This window comes from Pocillopora damicornis, chromosome 14 (genome assembly GCF_964200805.1).
Source record: "Pocillopora damicornis chromosome 14, jaPocDami1.2, whole genome shotgun sequence".
Taxonomy (NCBI): Eukaryota; Metazoa; Cnidaria; class Anthozoa; order Scleractinia; family Pocilloporidae; genus Pocillopora; species Pocillopora damicornis.
Window position 1 is genome coordinate 14,534,285 of NC_142683.1, and position 17,899 is coordinate 14,552,183.

The window sequence follows — 17,899 nt, forward strand, 5'->3', positions numbered from 1 at the left end:
CAGATCTACACAATCTGCATCACGTGAGAACCATGTGATATTCAGGCGTATGTTCTGGTACGGAGTGCTTATCAAAGAGATCCTGCCGTCAATAAACAAAAAAAAGTACAACAATAAAGAGACGCGTTGCTTAAGTTTTGAAGCTCTCTTTACATTAGGAGCTGTTTGATAGATCAATGCGTCCAGCACTATGGAATTTGGCCCCAAAAATCACAATTGTTACAAGTTTGATTGAACTAACTTCCATCATATCGAAAATTATCATTGTTAGTAGACTTTGAAATGAATACATTTTTCTTACCAGCCAAAAGTAGGTTTTGTCACATATACACATGAAAAACTTTCTCCATTTCAATACACGGATTCCGCTGACATATTACTGTCTTATTTGCCACCATAACGAGGTCATGACTCATTCGTGGGGGGGAAGGGGAAGAGGGCTATAACTGTTCTCTTCATGCGTAATCCCATGCATTCAGCCGCACGTGACAAACTGCAAATTTTGAAATTTCCGAAAGAGATCGTCAGGTTGAATTGGGAGGTAGCAAGGATGCAAAAACTATAGCCGGCTCCTTCTATCCAACCCTTCTCCATCAGAATACACAACTAAACACTCCGTTTTCGCAAAAGATTAATTGTATGAACCAGCTGTGTGCCGTAAAAGCAGACGGAATTGAAAAATAACTACTTCAAAATAAATACTTTATTATCCTGCCCACTTGTCACAAGAATACGTCCATCTAGTGCTGCTAAAATTCCAAAAGGTTTTGGCAAACGAGTGATACTTTCCCCTGTGAAGGGACCGTCTAGAGAAAACTGCTGTACCCGGTCATTGTCAGTGTCACGAAGATTATCGGAGCTGTCTACCAGCAGATAATATGGCCAATTCAATTCTCCATCTTGATTCCCTTTCTTGCCAAACTTGTATAAGAATGTTCCTGGCTGATGAAAAACTTTTATGCACTGATTGCCTCCATCACATACAAGAAACATGTTTTTGTAAGCAGTAGGTTGGATTACTGACTTTCTCTGGGCCTCTGTCTCCGAATGCAAAAACAGATTCTCTCTCTTTTGACATCACTTGTATCCTATTACTGACATATTCAGTTACAACAATGGGCTCTTCATGATCCAAACAAACATCGAGTGGACCATCAAACTCTCCCTTTCCTGAACCTTTTTGTCCCCAAGCTTTTCACGACAGTCCCTGTCTTGTTATCGATGTGTTGTATTCTACTATTTTCACTAACGGCCACAAAAATCTCTTTATCATTTAAATACCACACGCCTGTTGGGACCTCAAATTGTCCTAGTTCTTTTCCTTGGCTTCCAATTTATCTCACACGGTTTCCATCTCTATCAAATACATAAACACAGTGGTCATTGCTATCTATCACAACTATCTCGCCTTTCTCATTAACAGCAATTCTAGTCAAATATTGAGGCGTGTCTCCTGGAAAAAGCTTCAAGTTCAACTCGTCTACAGTAATAAGTTCACTTTCTTTCACATTTAACGTATAAGGGCAGATAACTAATATGTAACTAATATGGAAAAAATATATCTCGATCATGCCATAATTTTGTCATTTTACGTTTATTTCCTAAAGGCTCTTTTCAGTTGCAAACGAATCTGTATTCATCTAAGAACAAAAGACCAAATGTACAATTCTGCTTTGCGGCAACGAACCCTCTGTAGTATCGCAAGCACAGACAGGCTCAACTTTTTATTTGCTCCATTTATTAGAAGACTTTTCTTCCCTAAAAAAAAACTAGATGCTGGTCACTCTCAGGGTTTAAATGGTTAAAGTTACTTTAATCAGACGAGAGAACTACAACCCTCCAGTGAGTGTACAGCTCGTCCGATTTGTCTCGGACAAATTGCCAGGCAAGTTTACGCTCTGTTAATCTGAAAACTAAATCTTGAAACTGAAATCGATTTATTACCCATGCATTTTGCTAAAGTATCAAGCTAATAAACAGATCCCTTTACTAAATACCTTATGCTTACCTGCCCGTTACACCAGCGATAACGAAAACCGTATCCTGTGACCAGACATCAGTCTGAAAAACGTAAAAAAAAAAACTAAAAAATAAAGTTCATGTAGTCAGGCACAAAAAGTAGCAAGTACACAGGGTTATCATTCATTCAAGCATTATTTCTCCCTTCTCTCCTACCTGGAGTGAATGCTGGAAAACACAGGTCACCCACTAACAGTTAGCAACTTTTGCCGAGCTCTTATTTCCCACGCTCTTGACCCTTGATAACCGATCATTAGTATTCATATTCTCCACACTGCTCGCTATACATTTACTAAGGTACCAACAGGGAGAATTTGTGTCACAATCAAGATCCACACTAATTGGTGATCATGTATGTTATTGTCATCACCTTTACATTTGTTACAAGAGTAACACCGCAAGGAGACATTTGAAACCAGTCCCTCTTCTTTTCACATAGTTTTGTTGGCCTTTTTATAACATTCTATTCCCGTGATTTTCTTCTTTGTTTTTTTAATTTTCATGTTTGTTTGTTTGCTTTTTGCCAAGAATAGTGGATATCTTTGTAACTGAGAGCTTCTGGCAACGTTAGCCAAAATGAACTGTTTTGTATCAGGAAAATTAATGCAATGAGAAGGTAAAATGCATCGTGGAATGATTTGTACGTTTCAGAAAAAAAAAAACTTTCACACCATTGAAGGCATCAAGATTTTGAACCCAAATGAATGTGAATTAAAAGCAGAAGCTATAAGACCCACAGACATTGAGAACTCCAAGACTTTCTTAATCAGATCAGGTTGTGATACAGCTCCCATACATCTCATCAATCAGACTTTCTCTTCATGCAGATCAGCTTATTTCAACAGTTGACCACAGAGTCTTAAGGTGTTAACAACACCATGCCTAAGAACTGTGCTATACACCGCTGCCCTCAAGTATACCGGGATGGTGGATTCACATTTGCAGTGCGCTCCAAATCTCTTGCACGCCTCGGCGAGGGTTGCTTGATCACCACTACGTCCCATTCAACCCAACACCAGGCCTCTCAAAAGAACATCCAAATGACCTAGGACAATAGTTGACAATTAAACCCATTAATCTAATCCAGGTTAAAAGTCGGCACCAGGGGCACTGCACTCTTAGAGAATGTTGCCACGTTCTCTGTCATGAAGGAACTAAGACTACTGCGGCTCTCTCTTCCTTAAGTTACAATAATGATCTATCAAAAGTAACACCCTTCACGCGCCTTTTGTCAGGCTGCCCTGACAGTTTTCTGCCACCTATTTTCACTCCTGGGTGTTGAGAGCCAGTCTCAGCACAATGTCTGAAACAATCCAATGACCAGACCAGCTGTCCAAACTTGACCCAGACCTCTCAATTTAGCGCCCTAATAAGTCGTCCTATACTTATCCCACTGGTATAAAGTATGGCCCTTGTGCGTCGCATAGCGCCGATGGGACAGACGATAAAGTTCATGATCCCTCCGGAGGGTCAGAAGAAACTTTTGATTTTGTGTTGGTAATATTTTGGTTACTGGTGGTCGACAAAAAGCGACAAACGATGTATTATCAGTCATTTTCAAAAAGCACATTTTCAAAGAAACATGCGAAAACTTCAGCCGAATCCTTCTATCTAACAGTGTAAGTATCGCTATTAGCACGAGTTTGAATTTCGATCAAGATTTACAATTTTAGTCTTTTGTTACACCCTCTAGTCATTCAAATTGATTTAAAATTACGAAAAACCTTCCTACTGTTATCCTTGGTAATAAAAAAAGGAAACCACAAGCAAACCAAAAGATAACAAAGGAAGATACATTCATTATGATCAGTTTAATACCGAAAAAAGTCATGTACAGAAGTCGACAAACTACATCATACCCCTGACAAAAGTAACGACTCCACTAATCTAAACTTGAAACCCGTAAATAAAAATTTGTCACTTGAACTCATAAACTGAATATTCCTCACACTTTCCTTAACACGAGGAAACGGTAGGAATTCTGATCTATATCGTGTACAGAAAAATTAAAGATCAAAAATGATAAAAAGCTACTTTTACCGAAATACGTCAAACAAATATTGTAAAAATTATCTACCAGTTTGCAAAACGTAGCAAAATGAAAACGTTGCGCAAATTTCACCCGTCCATCAAAAGCAGTTAAATAAACAAAATATGGTGATATTAAGAGCTGTACGATACAAATAAAACCTTATCACTTATCTATATATAGTTCAATGGCATCTGGCGAATTCAGTTTAACTAAAGGCAATCCTCTCTAATAATCCTCCAGAAACATAATCAAAATCACCGCTTACAGTAGCCATACACGAGAACGGTTGCCTATTTACAAGCCATGGACAAGTAGCACTCGGTACTACTGAGAAAAACATCCATTAATAAGAGTTGGATTCGAACACGGAACCTCACAAATCTCAGTAAGATACGCTAACCAATAAGCTGCGCACATATGCTGGGAAGAGCTATAACAGCTATAAAGTACTATAATGTATGCTGCTTCAGTAAAATATAAACGAATTCACTTTCGCCTTGTCTTCCGAAAAAAGCATGATGCGTGACAAGAGCCAAAAAACGACTGCAAAATAACCTAAAGATACTTACAAGTCCTCTAAGTATTTCGTTATTCAACCTCAACGTTCTGCAATTTGTAAGCTTGTATAGAAACAAAAGGTTTGTTATCTTTTTTACGACATTCAAATCATTTTTGTAGAAATTGAAGTTGTGTTCCTTCGTTTTGGTGAAAGACTAATTGTATAAACAACCTGTATGCCGTAAAAGCAGACTGGATTAAAAACATATCTACTTTAAAATGAATACTTTACTATTCGTCCAATTTGCTGCAAGAATACGTCCATCGGGTGCTGCTACAATTTCACGAGGGCATAGAACAGTGATACTTTTGCCTGTGAAGCGACCGTCTAGAGAAAACTGCTGTACGCGATTATTGTGTGGGTCACATACAAGAAGATTATCGGAGCTGTCTACGAGCAGATGATGTGGCTCATACAATTCTCCATCTCGATTCCCTTCTTTGCTAAACTTGTACAAGAATGTTCCTGACTGATCAAAAGCTTTTATGCAGTGATTGCCTCCGTCACATACAAGAAACATGTTTTTGTAAGGAATACAGCTGATTGGATAGCTGAGTTTCTCTGGGCCTCTGTCTCCGAATGTAAAAATAGACTCTCCCTCCTTCGAAATCACTTGTATCCTATGATTGCCACACTCTGTTACAACAATGCGCTCTTCATCATCCAAACAAACATCATATGGACCATTTAACTCTCTTTTTCCTGAACCCAATTGTCCAAAGCTTTTCAGGACAGTCCCTGCCTGGATATCGATGTGTTGTATTCTATCATTTCCAAAGTCTGCTACAAGAATCTCTTTATCATTTAAATACGACACGCCTTTTGGTTGCTCAAATTGTCCCTGTTCTTCCCCTTGGCTCCCAATTTTTCTCACACAGTTTCCATCTTTATCAAATACATAAACAAAGTGGCCTTCATCATCTACCAAAGCTATCTCACCTTTCTCATTAACAGCAATTCCAATCAGAGAGAGAAGCGTGTCTCCTGGAAAGAGCTTCAAGTTCAATTCTCCAGCTACAACAAGTTCTCGTTCTTTCACATTTAATGTATATGGGCAGGTCGGAAGTTTATCACCATTAATCTTCACTTCAATGCCGTAGGAACCGGGTAATTTGGGTGTAAACTTCAACTGAAGGCAGCCGTTTTCTCTCTTGTTAACAAACACATTTGTAACATCTTTCACGGGTTCTATGAGAAATTCAACTTCATCTTTGAGATCATCCCTGCTTATCGGTTCCCCTTCGAATGTTTTAGCGTATAACGTCAACTCCGCTTCTACACCAGCCTGAAAACTTTGATCCAGTCCTTCAAGTCTTGATCGCTTTGCATCTGCTGTCGGAGTGACCTCGATAACACCCAGTTTCCAATCCACCAAACGAGGTGCCTCGGAAAATTTAACGAATGTCTCTTGCTGATGTCTAGGAGCTTCAACTCCACGAAGCTCTTCAAATTTCTGCTCCAGAGTTTCCTTGATCCGCATAACATCCGAGCTCGAGCCATTTTTAACCAGATTTTCTGCAAAGGTAGCAGCTTGGTTCATTTGTTTTACCAGATATTCCACCTCCTGATTAGCCGAGTTGATCCGCTCAAGTCTTGACACGCGTGTTGCCTCGAGGGAGTCAATTGCTTCTCGCTCGCGCTCTCTAATCTCCGCGATAACTTCTTCGGTTACTCGCGAGACCTCTCGCTTAGCTGATGCAACGTTGCTTTCCAGCTTCGAAATTGTTTCCTCAAACTGCTTAATGACTTCACAAAGCTCACTTTCCTTGTTCCTGATCAATTTAGCACCAAACTTGATGTTATCCTTTTCTTCGAGAGCCGCTCTCTCGAGCAGAACAACTTTGTGGTTTTGATGATCCGTTACTGTGCAAATTTGGCAAATGCAAACTTGACACTCCAGGCAAAAAAATCGTGTGACTTTTTTCTCGTGGAACTCTTGTGAACAAAACGGCTGTCGCTTTAGCACTGCTTCGTAATCTTCTACTTTAAAGTCTTTAACTGGCGTGACTTTGTGTCCTTCAAATGTTGCACTCAGCAATTGATGCGCATTGAAACAATCAAGGCACATGAATCTTCCGCAATCGAAGCAATAGTACATCTGAGGGTTGGTTTTCCGGCACTGAGAGTAAGTAATGCTACTTGCATCACCACTTTGTCGAATGGATAGGAGACTCAGCAAACTGTTGTGGAAAAAGCTGTTGGGAAAACGGTCGAAGCAATTTCCTTCTGGTAAATCGATCGCTGCCTGACACACGGGGCATCGAAATTTTCCTTCTTTCTGGCTCACTCTTGCATGTTTCTCCAAACACTCGCAGCAGAACGTGTGGAAACACGATATAATTTTAGGTTCAGTGTAGGTATCCAGACAAATGGAGCAAGTAACTTGCTGCTTAATGTTTTTCAAAAGAGACTCCATTACGATCGACAAAAACGAAACGACGCCATCGAATAAAATAAACACCTGACGCCTAAAGGGATTGAGTTACATTTCTGAGAAAACAGAACAAAGTCCGTCACAAGCAGCTGATGGTGACCAATCAAGATCGAAAAGCTCTTCTGTAACATTAGATTGTTTATCTGTGGCGTAAAATCAATCGTCATTTTTTGTCTGAGAGCTTTAATTTTAAACAGTCCAGATGGTTTAGCGCTTTGTCAGATAATAAAAAGCTACAGTGCTTCTCTTTGAATATTCGTGAAAATAACGCAGAGACTCACTACGAAACTAAATGAGCCGCATCAATTTATTAAGATTTTAATGCTGATTTGTTTTATTTATCTACCGATTTATTCAATATCTATTCATCTATTTAGTTGTTCAGATAATTTTTGAAGGTTTGCATGAGGCGCAATTCTATATTCTGCTCCAAGGATTTAAAAGAGCATTTGAAACCCTTTAGACATTTTGATAGAATCACTTAAACGAGGGATCAGGCATGCAATATTGTGTTTTCGTCGAACTTGCCATGGTTTTCAAATTATGTCACAGCTATGCTTTAGCAGTTAGAATCATCATGATTCTTAGTCACAAGGGGCAGAGGAGTCGTGTCCGATTGTGTTTTTAGTTAAATTCACTAGATTTTGCTAATCCACCGTAAAGAGCGAATAAATTAAATCTCTCCTCATAGAATATTTTTTTCGGATTTCCGACTAAACATAATAAAGTCCGTCATCAACGACTGCTCGAACTAATCACGTTTAAACAGTTCCTTTGTGCAGGTAAAATTAGACTGTTTATCTATGGCAGGTAATTTAGTGTTAACAACTGAGTTGCAAACGTAAATTAGCCACCGTAAAGGGTAAAAAAGCTGACGTTTCGAGCGTTAGCCTTTCGTCAGACGTCTTCGCTCTGACGAAGGGCTAACGCTCGAAACGTCAGCTTTTTTTACCCTTTACGGTGGCTAATTTACGTTTTCTACTCAGTTGTTAACACCAAATTACCTGCTATACTCTCCCACCCACGCAGCACCACAGTTTCTTTAGAAACTTACCTCTTTATTCATTTGTTTATCTATTGCATTTGAGGAATTTTCCATTGTTGCCTTGAACCTTATTTCAAAACATATGAATGAATAAAGTGTGTACGTTTCTAAAGAAACTGTGGTGCTGCGCCGGTGAAAGAGTATAACAGGGTTATACCTCCTTATTTTTAGACAGTCAGATATTGCAATTCGTCGACGAGAGGTGAAAATATCTCTCGATTTGTCGAGAGAATTCGCTTACGATGCAGGGAAAGTCAAGGAATTCAAAACGAAAGTTAGGGCGCCGAAGGGGTCCGGAAAGGGAAAAAAATCTTTCAGTGTTCCACTAAGCTCATTTGGACAATTTGTGAGGGCATACTTGACCTATAATTACATCTTATGTACTTGAGATTTATACAGGTGATCAAAGCTATTCGAAGTGTTCACAACTTAAATTCTCCCTGGTATGTCGTGAAATATTTTTTCCCCCTTCGCGAGAATATCATGTAACACCAGATAATACCTCGCATAATGTAACTAATATGGAAAATATATATATATATATATATATATATATATATATATACCTCGGTCATGCTACAATTTTTTACTTTACCTGCATTTCCTTAGGGCTCTCTTCAGTTGCAAACGAATCTGTGATCATCTAAGATAAAACACAAAACGTATAATTTAGCTTTGCGGCAACGAAACCTCTGCCACATCGCTAGCACAGACAGGCTCAACTCTTTATTTATTCCAATTATTAGAAGACTTTTCTTCCCTAAAGTTTCATGATTCTTTAACCCTTTACACCCTAACGTCAGTATCTATATTCTCCATACTCTTCTCTATACGTTGCTATTAGTACTGATAAGGAGAATTTGTTGGACAATCAAAGCTTCTTTGGGTGTTGATCATTTCCTTTATTCTCATAATCTTAACGAATGATTTAGCCATATTACTGTGAGGAGAAATTAGATGTTGGTCACTATCAGGGTTTAAATGGTTGAAGTTACCTTAATCAGACGAGAGAACAACAACCCTCCAGCATAGCGAGTGTACAGCTAGTCCGATTTGTTTCGGACAAATTGCCAGGCGAGTTTACGTTCTGTTAATCTGAAAACTAAATCTTGAAACTGAAATCGATTTATTACCCATTTTGCTAAAGTATCTAGCTAATAAACAGATCCCTTTACTAAATACCTTATGCTTACCTGCCCGTTACACCAGCGATAACGAAAACCGTATCCTGTGACCAGACATGAGTCTAAAAAACGTAAAAAAAATTTAAAATAAAATTCATGTAGTCAGGCACAAAAAGTAGCAAGTACACAGGGTTATCATTCATTCAAGCATTATTTCTCCCTTCTCTCCTACCTGGAGTGAATGCTGGAAAACACAGGTCACCCACTAACAGGTAGCAACTTTTGCCGAGCTCTTATTTCCCACGCTCTTGACCCTTGATAACCGATCATTAGTATTCATATTCTCCACACTGCTCGCTATACATTTACTAAGGTACTGACAGGGAGAATTTGTGTCACAATCAAGATCCACACTAATTGGTGATCATGTATGTTATTGTCATCACCTTTACATTTGTTACAAGAGTAACACCGCAAGGAGACATTTGAAACCAGTCCCTCTTCTTTTCACATAGTTTTGTTGGCCTTTTTATAACATTCTATTCCCGTGATTTGCTTCTTTGTTTTTTATTTTCATGTTTGTTTGTTTGCTTTTTTTTCAAGAATAGTGGATATCTTTGTAACTGAGAGCTTCTGGCAACGTTAGCCGAGATGAACTGTTTTGTATTAGGAAAACTATTGACATGAGAAGGTAAAATGCATCGTGGAATGATTTGTACGTTTCAGAAAAAAAAAATTCACACCATTGAAGGCATCAAGATTTTGAACCCAAATGAATGTGAATTAAAAGCAGAAGCTATAAGACCCACAGACATTAAGAACTTCAAGACTTTCTTGATCAGATCACGTTGTGATACAGCTCCCATCCATCTCATCAATCCCACTTTCTCTTCATGCAGATCAGCTTCTTTCAACAGTTGACCACAGAGTCTTAAGGTGTTAACAACACCATGCCTAAGAACTGTGCTATACACCGCTGCCCTCAAGTATACCGGGACGGTGGATTCACCTTTGCAGTGCGCTTCAAATCTCTTGCGCGCCTCGGCGAAGGTTGGTTGATCACCACTACGTCCCATTCAACCCAACACCAGGACCCTCAACAGTGCATCCAAATGACCTAGGACAATAGTTGACAATTAAACCCATTATTCTAGTACAGGTTTAAAGTCGGCACCAGGGGCACTGCATTCTTAGAAAATGTTGCCACGTTCTCTGTCATGAAGGAACTAACTGCGGCTCTCTCCTCCTTAAGTTACAATAATGATCTATCAAAAGTAACACCCTTCATGCGCCTTTTGTCAGGCTGCCCTGACAGTTTTCTGCCGCCTATTTTCACTCCTGGGTGTTGAGAGCCAGTCTCAGCACAATGTCTGAAACAATCCAATGACCAGACCGGCTGCCCAGACTTGACCCAGACCTCTCAATTTAGCGCCCTAATAAGTCGTCCTATACTAATCCCACTGGTATACAGTATTGCCCTTGTGCGTCGCCTAGCGCTGATGGGACAGACGATAAAGTTCATGATCCCTCCGGAGGGTCTGGAGAAACTTTTGATTTTGTGTTGGTAATATTTTGGTTACTTGTTGTCGACAAAAAGCGACAAACGATGTATTATCAGTCATTTTCAAAAAGCACACTTTCAAAGAAACATGCGAAAACTTCAGCCGAATCTAACAGTGTAATTATCTTTATTAGCACGAGTTAGAATTTCGATCAAGATTTACAATTTTAGTCTTTTGTTAGACCCTCTAGTCATTCAAATTGATTTAAATTAGGAAGAACCTTCCCACTGATATCCTTGGTAAGAAAAAAAGGAAACCGCAAGCAAACCAAAAGGTAACAAAGGAAGACACATTCATTATGATCAGTTTAATACCGAAAAAAAGTCATGTACAGAAGTCGACAAACTACATCATACCCCTGACAAGAGTAACGACTCCACTAATCTAAACTTGAAACCCGTAAATAAAAACTCGTCACTTGAACTCATAAACTGAATATTCCTCACACTTTCCTTAACACGAGGAAACGGTAGAAATTCTGATCTATATCGTGTACAGAAAAATTAAAAATGACAAAAAAATGATAAAAAGCTAGTTTTACCGACAAACAAATATTGTAAAAATTATCTACCAGTTTGCGAAACGTAGCAAAATGAAAACGTTGCACAAATTTCACCCGTTCATAAAAAGCAGTTACATAAACAAAATATGGTGATATTAAGAGCTGTACGATTAAAATGAAAACTTTTCACTTATATATTTATAATCCAATGGCATCTGGCGAATCCAGTTTAACTAAAGGCAATTCTCTCTAATAATCCTCCAGAAACGTAATCAAAATCACCGCTTACAGTAGCCATACACGAGAACAGTTGCCTATTTACAAGCCATGGACAAGTAGCACTCGATACTACTGAGAAGAACACCATTAATAAGAGTTGGATTCGAACACGGGACCTCACAGAATCTCAGTAAGATACGCTAATCAATAAGCTGCGCACGTATGCTGGGAAGAGCTATAACAGCTGTAAAGTACTATATTGTATGCTGCTTCAGTGAAATATAAACAAATTCACTGATCACATCTATCAGTAGTTTTTATCAGGGACACTGTTGTAATGTCAGAGTATCACGGATTTCGCGACATCATAGAAATGACTGCGAGGAAGATTTAGATGTAGCAGCTCCTGTCACTACAACATGTGACATATGCTTTACGGCTTATCAGTAACACGACTTTTTCATATGCTGCTCACTTGTCTCCTTTAATACGAGTTACTGAGTCTTGTCAAGCAAGGCCTTGTCTTCTGAAAAAGCATAATGTGTAACAAGACCAAAAAACAACTGTAAAATAACCTAAAGGTACTTACAAGTCCTCTAATTATTTCGTTATTCAACCTCAACGCTCTGCAATTTGTAAGCTTGTATAGAAACAAAAGGTTTGCTATATTTTTTATGAAATTCAAATCATTTTTGTAGAAATTGAAGTTGTGTTCCTTCGTTTTGGTAAAAGACTAGTTGTATAAACAACCTGTATGCCGTAAAAGTGGACTGTATTAAAAACATATCTACTTCAAAATGAATACTTCACTATTCGTCCAATTTGCTGCAAGAATACGTCCATCTGGTGCTGCTACAATTTCACGAGGGCATAGAACAGTGATACTTTTGCCTGTGAAGCGACCGTCTAGAGAAAACTGCTGTACGCGATTATTTTGAGGGTCACATACAAGAAGATTATCGGAGCTGTCTACGAGCAGATGATGCGGCTCATACAATTCTCCATCTCGATTCCCTTCTTTGCCAAATTTGTACAAGAATGTTCCTGACTGATCAAAAGTTTTTATGCAGTGATTGCCTCCGTCACATACAAGAAACATGTTTTTGTAAGGAATGCAGCTGATTGGATAGCTGAGTTTCTCTGGGCCTCTGTCTCCGAATGTAAAAACAGATTCTCCTTCCTTCGAAATCACCTGTATCCTATGATTGCCACACTCTGTTACAACAATGCGCTCTTCATCATCCAAACAAACATCATTTGGACCATTTAACTCTCTTTTTCCTGAACCCAATTGTCCAAAGCTTTTAAGGACAGTCCCTGTCTGGATATCGATGTGTTGTATTCTATCATTTCCAAAATCTGCTACAAGAATCTCTCTGTCATTTAAATACGACACGCCTTTTGGTTGCTCAAATTGTCCCTCTTCTTCCCCTTGGCTCCCAATTTTTTTCACACAGTTTCCATCTTTATCAAATACATAAACACAGTGGCCTTCATCATCTACCAAAGCTATCTCACCTTTCTTATTAACAGCAATTCCAATCAGAGAGAGAAGCGTGTCTCCTGGAAAGAGCTTCAAGTTCAATTCTCCCACGATAACAAGTTCTCGTTCTTTCACATTTAATGTATATGGGCAGGTCGGAAGTTTATCACCATTAATCTTCACTTCAATGATATAGGAACCGGGTAATTTGGGTGTAAACTTCAACTGAAGACAGCCGTTCTCTTTCTTGTTAACAAACACATTTGTAACATCTTTCACGGGTTCTATGAGAAATTCAACTTGATCTTTGAGATCACCACGGCTTATCAGTTCCCCTTCGGATGTTTTACCGTATAACGTCAACTCCGCCTCTACACCAGCCTGAAAACTTTGATCCAGTCCTTCAAATCTTGATTGCTTCGCATCTGCTGTCCAACTGACCGCAATAACACCCAGTTTCCAATCCACCAAACGAGGTGCCACCGAAAATTGTACAAATGTCTTCTGCTGATGTTTTGGAACTTCAACTCCACCAAGTTCTTCAAATTTCTGCTTCAAAGTTTCCTTGTTCTGCATAACATCTGAGCTCGAGCTTTTCTGAACCAGATTTTCTGCAAACTCAGCCGCTTGCTTCATTTGTTTTACCAGAGATTCCACCTCCTGTTTAGCCGAGTTGATCCGCTCAAGTATTGACACGCGTGTTGCCTCGAGGGAGTAAATTGCTTCTCGCTCACGCTCTCTAATCTCCGCGATAACTTCTTCGGCTACTTGCGAGACCTCTCGCTTAGCTGTTGCAACGTTGCTTTCCAGCTTCGAAATTGTTTCTTTAAACTGTTTGACAACTTCACAAAGCTCACTTTCCTTGTTCCTGATCAATTTAGCACCACACATGATGTTATCCTTTTCTTCGAGAGCCGCTTTCTCGAGCAGAACAACTTCGTGGTTTTGATGATCCGTTACTCTGCAAATTTGGCAAATGCAAACTTGACACTCCAAGCAAAAAAATCGTGTGACTTCTCGCTCGTGGAACTCTTGTGAACAAAACGGCTGTCGCTTTAGCACTGCTTCGTAATCTTCTACTTTAAAGTCTTTAACTGGCGTGACTTTGTGTCCTTCAAATGTTGCACTCAGCAATTGATGCGCATTGAAACAATCAAGGCACATGAATCTTCCGCAATCGAAGCAATAGTACATCTGAGGGTTGGTTTTCCGGCACTGAGAGCAAGTAATGCTGCTTGCATCACCACTTTGTCGAATAGATAGGAGACTCAGCAAACTGTTGTGGAAAAAGCTGTTGGGCAAACGGTCGAAGCGATTTCCTTCTGGTAAATCGATCGCTGCTTGACACATGGGGCATCGAAATTTTCCTTCTTTCTGGCTCGTTCTTGCATGTTTCTCCAAACACTCGCAGCAGAACGTGTGGAAACACGATATAATTTTAGGTTCATTATAGGTATCCAGACAAATGGAGCAATTAACTTGCTGCTTGATGTTTTGCAAAAGAGACTCCATTTCGATCGACAAAAACGAAACGACGCCATCGAATAAAATAAACACCTGACGCCTAAAGGGATTGAGTTACATTTCTGAGAAAACAGAACAAAGTCAGTCACAAGCAGCTGATGGTGACCAATCAAGATTGAAAAGCTCGTCTGCAACATTAGATTGTTATCTGTGGCGTAAAATTAATCTCCATTTTTTTCTGAGAGCTTTAATTCTAAACAGTCCAGATGGTTTAGCGTTTTGTCAGATAATAAAAAGCTACAGTGCTTCTCTTTTAATATTCGTGAAAATAACGCAAAGACACTCACTGTGAAATTGAGTGAGCCGCATCGAGTTATTAAAATTTTGATTCTGATTTGTTCGGTTAATTTTTGAAGGTTTGCATGAGGCACAATTCTATATTCTGCTCCAAGGATTTAAAAGAGCGACTGAAACCCTTTAGACATTTTGTAAAAACACTTTAACGAGGGTTCAGGTATGCAATAGTGTGTTTCCGTTGAACTTGCCATGGCTATCAAATTATGTCACAGCTATGCTTCAGCAGTTAAAAATCATCATGATTCTTGGTCACAAGGGGCAGAGGAGTCGTGTCCGATTGTGTTTTTAGTTAAATTCACTAGATTTTGCTAATCCACCGTAAAGAGCGAATAAATTAAATCTCTCCTCATAGAATATTTTTTTCGGATTTCCGACTAAACATAATAAAGTCCGTCATCAACGACTGCTTGAACCAATCACGTTCAAACAGTTTCTTTGTGCAGGTAAAATTAGACTGTTTATCTATGGCAGGTAATTTAGTGTTAACAACTGAGTTGAAAACGTAAATTAGCCACCGTAAAGGGTAAAAAAGCTGACGTTTCGAGCGTTAGCCTTTCGTCAGACGTCTTAGTTCTGACGAAGGGCTAACGCTCGAAACTTCAGCTTTTTTACCCTTTACGGTGGCTAATTTACGTTTTCTACTCAGTTGTTAACACCAAATTACCTGCTATACTCTCCCACCCACGCAGCACTACAGTTTCTTTAGAAACTTACCTCTTTATTCATTTGTTTATCTATTGCATTTGAGGAATTTTCCATTGTTGCCTTGAACCTTATTTCAAAACATATGAATGAATAAAGTGTGTACGTTTCTAAAGAAACTGTGGTGCTGCGCCGGTGAAAGAGTATAACAGGGTTATACCTCCTTATTTTTAGACAGTCAGATATTGCAATTCGTCGACGAGAGGTGAAAATATCTCTCGATTTGTCGAGAGAATTCGCTTACGATGCAGGGAAAGTCAAGGAATTCAAAACGAAAGTTAGGGCGACGAAGGGGTCCGGAAAGGGAAAAAAAATCTTTCAGCGTTCCATCTATTAACTAAGCTCATTTGGACACTTTGTGAGGGCATACTTGACCCATAATTACATCTTATGAACTTGAGATTTATACAAGTGATCAAAGCTATTCGAAGTGTTCACAACGTAAATTCTCCCTGTTATGTTCCGAAATATTTTTTCCCCCTTCGAAGGAATATCATGTAACACCAGATAATACCTCGCATGATGTAACTAATATGGAAAAAATTTGTCTCGGTCATGCTATAATTTTTTACTATACCTGTATTTCCTTAGGGCTCTTTTCAGTCGCAAACGAATCTGTGATCATCTAAGACAAAACACAAAACGTATAATTTAGCTTTGCGGCAACGAAAGCTCTGCCATATCGCTAGCACAGACAGGCTCAACTTTTTATTTATTCCTTTTATTAGAAGAATTTTCCTCCCTGAAGTTTCATGGTTCTTTAACCCTTTCCTTACCCCGTCCAGTCAGTATCCGCATTCTCCGTACTCTTTTCGACACGTTTCCTTTAGTACTAACAAGGAGATTTTGTTGAACAATCAAAGCTTCTTTGGGTGTTGATCATTTCCTTTATTCTCATAATCTTAATGAATGATTCAGCCATATTACTGTGAGGAGAAATTAGATGTTGATCACTCTCAGGGTTTAAAGGGTTAAAGTTACCTTAATCAGACGAGAGAACAACAACCCTCCAGCATAGCGAGTGTACAGCTCGTCCCAATAGTCTTGAACAAATTGCCAGGCGAGTTCACGCCCTGTTGAGCTAAAAACGAAAACAAATAAAGAAAATAAAACTGAAAACTGAGTCTTGAAACTGAACCCGATTTATGATACATTATTAAGCTAATAAACAGATCCCTTTACTAAATACCTAATGCCTACCTACCGGTTACACTAGCGATAACGAAAACCGTATCCTATGACCGGACATCAGTCTAAAAAAGCGTGAAAGAAAATTAAAAAAAAAACAATACATGTGGTTAGGAACAAAAAGTAGCGAGTACTCAGGGTTACCATTAATTTTAACATTGCTTCTCCTTTTTCTCCAACCTGGAGTGAATGCTGGAAAACACAGGTCACCCACTAACAGTTAGCAACTTTTGCCAATCTCTTATTGCATAGGCTCTTGACCCTTATAACCGATCATTAGCATCTATATTCTCCACACTATTCGCTACACATTTCTTAGGGTACTGACAGGGAGAATTTGTGTCACAATCAAGAACCCCACTGATTGGTGATCATGCCTATTATTCTCATCACCGTTACAATTGTTACAAGGACGACACCGTAAGGAGACATTAGAAGTCAGTCCTTCTTATTTTCACATGTTTTTGTTGGCCTGTTTATAATATTTTATTTCCATGATTTACTTGTTCGTTTGTTTTTTTATTTTCTTGTTTGTTGGCTTCTATCCAAGAATAGTGGATATCTTTGTAACTGGGAGCTTCTGACAACTTTAGCCAAGAAAAACTTTTGTATCAGAAAAACTTACAAGTAGAAAAATGCATCGTGGAATGATTTGTACGTTTTAAGAAAAAAACCTTTCACTCCATCAAGATTTTGAACCCAAATGGATGTGAACTAAAAGCAGAAGCTACAAGACTCACCGACATTGAGAACTCCAAGACTTTCTTGATCAGATCAGTGTGTGATAAAGCTTCCATATCTCATTGATCGGACTTTCTCTTCCGGTAAATCAGCTTCTTTAAACAGTTTCATCACAGACTATAAGGTGTTACCATCATCATGCTTAAGAACTGTGCTATACAACGCTCGGACCTCAAGTTGGTTTTGTTGATAAAATGATATTTTATCAGTCAATGTCAAAAAGCCCACTTTCAAAGAAACATGCGATATTTTATAAATACCAATTTACGTTCTAACCTATAATACATTCCAACTATAATGGTAGTTACTGACGTAGTCCGGTTAAGTGAGGCCATTGAGGACACTCTCGGGTTCAGTTAAGGATCAACTTTTCTGTCTCAAGGACTACATTATCTATTGAGACTTCAAGATTGCTTGGTCTGGTTCTAGGAATTTACGATTCTATGACTTTGGTAGGTCGTTCTTTAG

The 17,899-nt window shown here is 38.9% G+C and overlaps 3 protein-coding genes across 4 annotated transcripts; all 3 read right to left on the minus strand.

Annotated features, from left to right (window-relative positions):
• Positions 1 to 542: 542 nt before the first annotated feature.
• LOC113669628 (E3 ubiquitin-protein ligase TRIM45-like) lies at positions 543 to 7,155 on the minus strand. Of its 2 annotated transcripts, none has more exons than XM_089193686.1 (2): positions 5,072 to 7,155; positions 543 to 934 (listed from the first exon to the last, which is right to left on the minus strand). In XM_089193686.1, the coding sequence occupies exons 1-2, from the start codon at positions 7,024 to 7,026 to the stop codon at positions 685 to 687; spliced, it is 2,205 nt and encodes a 734-aa protein (XP_089049812.1). In that variant the 5' UTR covers positions 7,027 to 7,155; the 3' UTR covers positions 543 to 684. The 2 variants fall into 2 exon arrangements, with proteins under 2 accessions (XP_089049812.1, XP_089049811.1); XM_089193685.1 differs by having other exon boundaries at positions 543 to 806; positions 4,917 to 7,155.
• A 1,668-nt stretch (positions 7,156 to 8,823) lies between these two features.
• Positions 8,824 to 17,487, minus strand: LOC149034626 (puromycin-sensitive aminopeptidase-like). Its single transcript, XM_089194893.1, has 4 exons — positions 17,431 to 17,487; positions 16,484 to 16,627; positions 16,080 to 16,127; positions 8,824 to 9,335 (listed from the first exon to the last, which is right to left on the minus strand). Exons 1-4 carry the CDS (start codon positions 17,485 to 17,487, stop codon positions 9,279 to 9,281), a joined length of 306 nt encoding a protein of 101 aa, XP_089051019.1. The 3' UTR covers positions 8,824 to 9,278.
• LOC149034627 (E3 ubiquitin-protein ligase TRIM45-like) lies at positions 11,074 to 14,621 on the minus strand. Its single transcript, XM_089193692.1, has one exon. It carries the CDS (start codon positions 14,489 to 14,491, stop codon positions 12,284 to 12,286), a length of 2,208 nt encoding a protein of 735 aa, XP_089049818.1. The 5' UTR covers positions 14,492 to 14,621; the 3' UTR covers positions 11,074 to 12,283.
• Positions 17,488 to 17,899: the final 412 nt, after the last annotated feature.

Excerpts from the sequence above, each read along its gene's own strand:
- LOC113669628 (XM_089193685.1), bottom strand. The coding sequence starts at position 7,026 with ATGGAGTCTCTTTTGAAAAACATTAAGCAGCAAGTTACTTGCTCCATT. Across the intron at positions 807-4,916 it reads CGGTCGCTTCACAGGCAAAA|ACGGTCCCTTCACAGGGGAA; the intron begins GTATCACTGTTC and ends AGTTTTCTCTAG.
- LOC149034627 (XM_089193692.1), bottom strand. The coding sequence starts at position 14,491 with ATGGAGTCTCTTTTGCAAAACATCAAGCAGCAAGTTAATTGCTCCATT.
- LOC149034626 (XM_089194893.1), bottom strand. The coding sequence starts at position 17,487 with ATGGAAGCTTTATCACACACTGATCTGATCAAGAAAGTCTTGGAGTTC. Across the intron at positions 16,628-17,430 it reads TCTTGGAGTTCTCAATGTCG|ACTCAGTTTTCAGTTTTATT; the intron begins GTGAGTCTTGTA and ends TTCAGTTTCAAG. Across the intron at positions 16,128-16,483 it reads TGTTCTCTCGTCTGATTAAG|ATGATCACAGATTCGTTTGC; the intron begins GTAACTTTAACC and ends GTTTTGTCTTAG.